We start from the raw sequence: 8,408 nt of genomic DNA on the forward strand, positions 1-8,408 counted from the left end.
CACTGATCAAAATCTTATAAAAACCAAACCTTCAAATATTCGAGTTTTTTATATTTCAAGTTACTTGTGACATATCCTTTGTCATTGATGTTAGACATCATTGTACCGTGTTTACGCTGTGTTTTCATATCAATTTCGCCCTAAGCAAACTGATAGCTGCCTGTCTCGAATTCGATTTTCAAGAACAGAGAATCTGATCCGAATTAGAGAATGATTTCATGAAGTATTTCAAAGCACATTCCAGAATGTTCGAATTTCAGAAAAATTCGAATTAGATTATCTTCAATAGGCAATATGTTATCCCGCTTCCGTATAATAATTTGTGTTGTTAAAACCCCTTGAGAGTTTCTACGTCCAAAACCTGAGTCGTGATAATGTTGAATGCTTTACTGTTCACAAGTGTGTGGATTTAAGCAAAGTAGGCTAAAAGTGTTAATCACAATGATTTTAAAAGATTGTCAAATTTTGGTCAACCTCAGGATTCTTTAGTATCGCCAACTACTTCCAACAATTCATCTTTGAATCCGCCTACCCATGCATAAAGGGCGTAAGGGTGCTACTTCTCCGCCTCGTTTACACCAGATGTGGTTCTATAACAATCCGCCCTCCATTTCTTGGTTGAAACAATAAAGTTCCTGCGCCATCGGGCGTCAATTGTTTTTGATATTGTTCTTTAACGTGGGAGGATAAAAACACTCCGCTATATCGGTGCTTGACATTGTGTACTATCACGATAACGGTTACGATTAAGACAAGCGTTCCGCACACTAACCCAACAACTATCCACGTGACTGAATTTTTACTTAACGTTTTGCTTTCGTCATCGACGTGCTTTTTAGATACCTGAAAAACAAATTAGAAAGTAAACCATTAACTGTCAGTTACAAATTCATATTCCTTCTTATTTTGGAAAACTAAATATTCGGCTCTTTTTTAAATTATGTCAGGCGCCGTAGCATCAGTGGGCCAGTCGGGCCTTGGTCCGACCACATTTTTTCAAAGTAAAAAAAAAAATTTACTAATCAAGCCAAATTTTGCTCCCCCCGTCGGCGCCAACCATGGCGCCTTCTTCGTCGGTATATCATGGTCCTATCACTTTTAAAGTGGAGCCGAGGCCCCTGTATGTATCATAAAAACAATGTTATTAACCTGGCGGTGTTAAAAATACTGGGCGGTATAAGACTGTAAAAATTGAGTGATCTCATATGATACCAGGAGCACTTAATGAAATGATATCAATTTATGGAAGAAACGCTGTTAGGATAGCTAATGGCAATATAGCATTTTCGGCGTTTTAAAGATTTTTTATATTTACGGATTTTAAGTTTGCCTTGGAATACTGTTATTCAGTCACAACTTACCATCAGATTTATCATAGCGACTGAATCAAACTAGCTTAGGTTTCTAGGATACTTTAGGATAAGAAAAAAATTTAATTACCTTGGAATTTGAAGAAGCAGTTGGAGATTTTTCTTCACTTGGTTTGGCACTCTCGCTGATTTTATTGTCTGGAAATATAAAAAAATTGCTGAATAACTGAACAAACTATTTGTAGAGTGCCCCGATATACCTGAGATGTACCAGGGCTGGCTTTAAATACATGGCATTCGTGCCCTAGATGAGAACCAAAAAGGGGGGATCCAGAACCTTAGGGGAGGGGTTTATTGTTTAGAGTGAGTCGGGGAAGGTTAAAGTATAGGCCCTGACTGGCTGCATATACTCAGCACCTATTTAAGCCTATATAACAGGAGTCAGGAGTTTACCACGAAGGATTTTCGTCAAAGCCGTTGTGTTAATTTTCTCACAGGCAATGACTTTTGACATCATTTGACATTTCTGATAACTTTTTACCAACTTCTCAAGTTTTAAGGGTTTTTTCATTTAGGAGGGCCAATAAAATAAGATGATGGTTTCATCAATTATAAATTTCATTACATTAGATTCGAATCAAGTGCATTATTTCAAAGCGTAAATTGCCCCTTTAATAACTATAATTAAGATTTTCTATCATTAGAGAAATTCTCCACCAAGAATTACGGCTAGATACACGTGTTTTATAAGCAAATCTCACGTGTCTTAAAAACTAATTAGCGAGGTTAGGCAAGTGTTTATTTAGACCGCTCAATGCGATATCGTAGAGCCTGTACATAAGATTTCACTTGCATGGTTTGCTTTGGCAAGTTATGTACAGGCCTACGGTATCGCACTTTACGGTCAAAATAAAGCCGTGCTTAACCTCGCTATTGAACACTTGCAAATTCTTTTTTACATTCAAAAACATTTTTTAAAACCAATTTACAACGGAAAGAGACTGAGACTCTGGGTAGGTGAAAAATTACTTAAATTTGTTAGGCGAATTTGAAGTTTTTTCCATACGCTGTCGCACGAAAAAATACTATTTTTGCTGGTGTGAAAAAAAAACAGCGGAAAGATCCCGGAAATGCGCCAGGAATGTTTCTCCGGGAATGAAAACGTTTACAAGCCATCCTACATTAAATAATCGATAAAAATGAATCTCAAACTCCCTGGTTTCACTTACCTTTATTTCCTCTCACCACAATCTTCTTGGCCTTGGTCACACTACAATTAGTGATTTTTGTACCGTTCAAATAATAAGCTTGATTTGTTGTGTGTAATACTTTGTAAATGATGTTCAGCTATGAAAGATAAAGATAAAAGGTTAAAGATTCATCTAATCCGGAAGTTGTAAATGTAGACAACGTTGTTTCAACGTCCATCTAACGTTATATGGACGTTGGAAGCATTAGATGGACGTTGAAACGACGTTGTGTGCCAGCTGGGTACTGTATGTATCGTTCGTTAAAGGGATTGTAAACATGGAATTATATATGGGTGGAGTTTACAACATAGATTTATAAAGCCCGAAGGGCTAGATGTTGTACTTCGGCCGAAAAGTGTGCCGTGGTTAGGTAGGAAATCCTACCTAGGTCACGTGACATTACAATAGAATTTCAGCGCTCGAACCAGAAGCTTCGCGGGTTTTCGAAAATGATAGCAAAAATATTTTTTCCGATGTTAAATCTTTTTTTGCCTGCGATGGCTTAAGACATCTAGCCCTTTGGGCTTTATAAATCTGCGGTTTACAATCGTTAGTTGATAGAGACGCTAATTTTTTTGAAACTATGACTTTTGGAAAACAGTGAGGCAACAAAGCCAATCTTTTAACTGGGCAGAACATTTGCGATTTGGAAGACGAGCCGGGACGCCTTCCTGCATTCATATTAACAGTGACCTAACTTACTTCATTGAAATAGACTTGTTGTATACATCCTTTGAAGTTAGTTCCACTATTACTGTTGATATCACCCAAACCTTTGACATCTGGGTGGCCACCAATGTATAATTTCTCTCGTAGATCGAATTTACTGAATTGACCACTCGTCGAACGGTCCATGAAATATCTGCAGTAAAAGAAATCAAGAGTCGGAATTTGAAAACTAGGAATTGTATTGCAGTGCAGTGTTACCCGTATAAAACAACAATATAATAAAATACCCACCACGTTACAAGTAGTCTGGCCGATGCAATACACCTTTTCGACCGTAGCCAACAATTGCCGTGCGGGCATTTTTTTGTCCATTTTACCACCCTAAAACCGTCCCTGTCTTTTTTTCGCGCCCACAGACAATAGAAAAAGGTGCAAAAAAAGGATTGAATCGAGTTTAGGGGGTAATTAGATAAAAAAAAGTGGCACACGCCTGACCGCGCGACTACAGTCGAAAAGGTGTATATGATGATATGTGCTTTTGCTATCAGAAACGATCAAATGTTTAAGATGTAAAGATGTAGAAACTTACAAATTGAATCGAAAAATCACGCAGTCCAAAAGTGGTTTCGCCTCCGTTATGGCTGTTTGGAATTTGAATTCTGCAAGGAATGAAAGATTTTTACGTAAGCGGAGAACACTTGTTATGCTCCAGCATCAAACACTTACTTTCTATCAACGACTAAATAGACATCTCGTCCTTTTCGTGTGATCTCAATCAAATGCCACAACCCATCGCTGAATGATTGATCGTTTACTCGGAACACGTGATAACCTGCAAAGTAAATAACAATGTCAGTTTGTAACAATTTTGAGGCACAGAATTTTGAGGCACAGAATCGAAGTTTCGATCAAGTAATGTAACTTTGGGTGTTTTAATAGCAAAAACAACTGAGGATGAAATTCCATGGAAACTATAATTGTATTATGCATGCAAAAATGAAATTTTTTCCGATATTTTACTTTGGTGTCCTGTCCCAAGAAACTCGAGAAAACTAACATCCCTTGGAGAAATGGGAAACAGCGATTTTCGATGAAATGGGTATTACAATGGCTGATCGCGATTTGTGGAGGGGGGTTTGTTTGTTTCCCGACATAGGGACCTAGACCTAGATCGGAGGATGTTGATAATGAGTATAGACTATAGTTCCAACAGAACTATAGAAGTCTAAAAGTCCTAGCTTACTGGGTTATCTACGTAAAATCTGTATCTATCTGCAAAATATATGGCTTGACAAAAAAAGACCAACCTCCTCCTAGATCAATACTCAATTGAATGATGGTGTTTTTCAATTCAATCATAAGGTGATCATTCTTCGACCACGCTGCCATGATAAGACCATTTGATTCTCGTGTCTTGAAACGCAACGCGATCTGATTGTTCGTTGTCGATCGTAGGCTAGGTGGAACATTAATTTCCAGCCTAGTGTTACCGTCGAATGAGATGATGTCAGCCTCTGTACGAATTGGAAAGAACATTTTTTATACCATGAGAATAGAATTGAAGTATTGAATATAGAATGAGTGAACGAACGAACGAACGTGTTTTAGAAAAGCTTGCTCTCAGGGGAGAGAGGGTACCTTAGCGGGGAAAACTTTGTCGGGGAAAATTTTCGTCAGGGAAAAATTCGTCACTTGCTGGTAGTTGGTAAACGCATTAAGGCCGGGGAAAATTTTCGTCGGGGAAAATATTCGTCACTTGTCCAAAATTTCGTGACTTTTCCCCGACGAAGTTTTCCCCGATAAGGTACTTAGGAAAAAATAGGTGCTTAGTATGTGCGGACGGTATGGGTTTTTTACCTTCTTAAAGTCTCTCTATACTAAGGGCTATAAAAACAACAAAAAAGTTAAAATTATTTCTCTAAGGTACGATATTTTCCCTTTTTGTATCTAAAGGTACGAAAACCATGAAAAGTAAAAAAAATACTCTTTGAGCTCAGGAATTTTTTTGAGTCCACACATACCCGATATTCTCAAATCCTGGTTAAATCCTAGTTGCATCCCCTCCTACAGAAAAGTTGCATAACAGTAGCATATGAATATATGTATGACAAGGAGGTACCTTTTTGACAAGAAGGTCCTGTAAATCCAGTTCCAATACAATCACATCGGTATTCCGTGAAATAATTGATACATTTCCCTCCATTCGGACAAACATTTTCCTGACAAGCATTCATACAGCCTGGTTTCACTTCATCAGAGGCTAAAAGTTCACCTTCTGTGAAAGTCTCATTAGCCCCTGATTTGTATTTCACTTCTTCAATGCAACCCACTAGCCTGCTTTATTTGAATAGAAAAAGCAAAATGAGCATATAGAAATCTTGCAATAATGTTAGTCGTGTTTGTTAATACCTGGTTTTCATTGGTTCTTTAAGTGGTTTTCTTGGCTTCTGATTGGTCCAAGGATAGTCATATGATTCTTGATGACCAAGGGGTTAATAATTAGTCGAGTTTTAGTAGGTTGTTAATTTAATAATGAAATGAAAATTGTTGAATAAAATAACGAGAAAAAAAATAAACCAACGAAAATGAATTTAAAAGTTTGTTAAAATTTTGAAATGCGGCATTCTTAAAGTTTGCTAAAAATAGAGAAAAAAGGGTGACAAGTTAAAATTTATGTTTCATCTAAAGAAATATTAGCAGCCTTTTACCTTATACCATTTAAGATTATATTTATCAACAAAATTGAATGATCATGATCTATTTTAAAGTTTTTGAAATTTTGAAATTGAAATCTCGAAATGAGAATTCGAAAAAAATGAGTCAACATTCTTGTGATGCATTTTTTTCTGAGAACATAATTCTGCGAATATTCTATTATCCAAAGTAGGTAATAGTCTCAAAATAGATTACATTACCTACATAATATCCTGAATAGATTTTCCTACAAATCCAGTTTAATTTTATTTGGGCTATTAAAAATTAGCTATCAAAAATTGCTTGGCGGAGTCTACATAAACAAAGGCTTTTGAATTAATCTTATTTTATAGCGTTTCCTTGTTACAAGATTATCAGATATTAGGCTTTTGTATATTATGATGTAATATGATTGTATGTTATGATGTAATAGATGTTGTATATAATTATCTTGTTATCCTGTTATGATTTCTTTTCATGTTTTCCGACCTCCCCTCCTTTCGATGACAAATTTTTGAATTTCTATCTAATACCTTTATTTTTACTTGTTTGACCCCTAAATCCATTCAATTCCAGGTATTCTTAGATTGTTCTTATTTTTGAATTTTTTTGGGCCTCGATATTCTTATAAAATTGTTCTTGTATAAAAAGGGTGTATTTACAGTCTTAAAAATATCTAGAAAAGCTGTTTGATTATTTTACTTTATCGGATGGTAAAATAATATAGCCTTTTCACATGGAAAATTTACCCAAATATAGTATTTTAACTAAAGACAAATTGAATTTTGATATTTTTGCAGAGCTACTAAACTTCCATGTCACTAATTAGAACCTGAAGAACAATAGTAATAATTAGAATAAGAGTTTAAAGTCCTCTTAGCTTTATCTGTCCTACAAGATGTTATCAAGTAATGTCAGGACTTGATTTCATCAAGAGCTTCTTATGATTTTAAACTGATCCGATAGCGGTTCATCAAAGGAGGACGTATAGGATAAATTGATCCCTTTTGAAACTAGGATTTCGAGACTAAAATGCATCGTTAGAGAGACGAAAATATCGCATAATTCATCCTGTGCTTGCTATAAATTTACGAATCAATTACTATTATGGATTTTCATTTTAATAATTTTAATTTATTGACTATAAATGAGTAGTCTGGTTAACTAAGCCCGTATTCACAATGCTAAAACAAACGGCCTATGGCGATAGAGCATTTTCGGCGCTTTAAAGATTTTTTATATTTACGGAGTTTTCCTTGGAATAATGTTATTCACTCACAACTTGCCATCAAATTTATCCTAGTGACTGAATCAAACTAGCTTAGATTTCTATAGGCTAATAAATAAGTAAAAACTGACTGAAATTGCTGACTTATTGAGAAATAATAAGTTGAAATTTCCTTAAAATCAAGTCAGATGAAACAGAAAAAAAGGTAAAAACAGCTAAACGCTGAACAGGTATTACCTTGGCTCTAGTTCCCAACTCCCATCCACAATGTTATCAATTTTCTGCGGTAATCCACCAAAAAAGAGACCAGAATTTAAAAACATACGATCATGTTCACCATCGTTAAAAAGACTTTGCGCTTCCGAATCAAGCCGCACGTGTGTCACTTGACGATGGTCAGCGTCGCGTTGTATTTCTACAGTATGCCATTCTAAATCATTTAGATTTGATCCGAGTTTAACTCTTCTATTAGATCGATAATCATCAGCGCCCATTTGTATGGTGACTTCTAGCTGTCCGTAAATTAATTTCATAGCGATATAACTTTCCGTGTATTCGGACGTCTCACTTGTATCACTGTATAAGATAAGTCCATATGTGTTTAATGTTTTGAACTTGAAACTCAGTGTTCCCGTTTGATCCATATTCCATTGTTTATATTGAAGAAATGATTTGTTTTTGTCCATAAAAGTGTAAGAATTACAAAGTGTAAAAAGGTTGGAGAGTAGCAAGGATATCAGCTCCAGCCTCATGTCGGTGAAATTGTTTTGTTGGTGTTGTGATTATTTTATAGGAAAGTATTTTGGTCTAAATAAATGTAGCATTTTATAGGAATTAGTTTAAAGAACGTGATTATTTAACCAGAAGTACCATTTACCAGGTTCCCAGTGGCCTTTCTAGTCATACCAACACGCAAATTAATTTTAGTCTCATCGCTATTAATTACAAAAGTTGCTAAATTAACCATCATGCACGACTATTTTAGCCTGAATAGCTAGCCACGCACCTCGCAAAATTTTTGATCACGCAGATTGGCATTGTAATCGCGCCATCATGTTAACTGCTAGAGCCTCATTTAATTTGTCATCTATCACATAATCTTTAAGACACTTTTCTATTGCAGGTTAAATCCACTCTCAAATATATTTTCACGTTTATACCTGAGAAAGGTAACCAATACACCAATCGCCGAAGAAAAATAAATCAGATCTCAATGGCTTAATTACCTTCTATGTAAACCTTACCACACAAATGACA

At 35.7% G+C, this 8,408-nt stretch overlaps 1 protein-coding gene across 2 annotated transcripts; it reads right to left on the reverse strand.

Annotated features, from left to right (window-relative positions):
- Positions 1–53: 53 nt before the first annotated feature.
- Positions 54–7,988, reverse strand: LOC136817588 (neurexin-1-like). 2 transcript variants are annotated; one of them, XM_067073916.1, is made up of 8 exons: positions 7,389–7,988; positions 5,349–5,563; positions 4,537–4,743; positions 3,956–4,061; positions 3,263–3,422; positions 2,540–2,657; positions 1,441–1,508; positions 54–843 (listed from the first exon to the last, which is right to left on the reverse strand). In XM_067073916.1, exons 1-8 carry the CDS (start codon positions 7,901–7,903, stop codon positions 574–576), a joined length of 1,659 nt encoding a protein of 552 aa, XP_066930017.1. In that variant the 5' UTR covers positions 7,904–7,988; the 3' UTR covers positions 54–573. The 2 variants fall into 2 exon arrangements, with proteins under 2 accessions (XP_066930017.1, XP_066930016.1); XM_067073915.1 differs by having other exon boundaries at positions 5,349–5,566.
- Between the last annotated feature and the right edge of the window lie 420 nt (positions 7,989–8,408).

This window comes from Clytia hemisphaerica, unplaced genomic scaffold (genome assembly GCF_902728285.1).
Source record: "Clytia hemisphaerica strain Z4C2 unplaced genomic scaffold, Clytia hemisphaerica genome assembly, whole genome shotgun sequence".
Classification (NCBI taxonomy): Eukaryota; Metazoa; Cnidaria; class Hydrozoa; order Leptothecata; family Clytiidae; genus Clytia; species Clytia hemisphaerica.

What these genes read in the sequence shown, in the direction of transcription:
- LOC136817588 (XM_067073915.1), bottom strand. Translation starts at nt 7,903, where the DNA reads ATGAGGCTGGAGCTGATATCCTTGCTACTCTCCAACCTTTTTACACTT. An exon ending in GAGTATTGATCTAGGAGGAG is followed by an intron (nt 4,062 to 4,536) that starts GTTGGTCTTTTT and finishes TTTACTTTGCAG; the next exon opens with GTTATCACGTGTTCCGAGTA. An exon ending in CTGCTTCTTCAAATTCCAAG is followed by an intron (nt 844 to 1,440) that starts GTAATTAAATTT and finishes TTTGTTTTTCAG; the next exon opens with GTATCTAAAAAGCACGTCGA.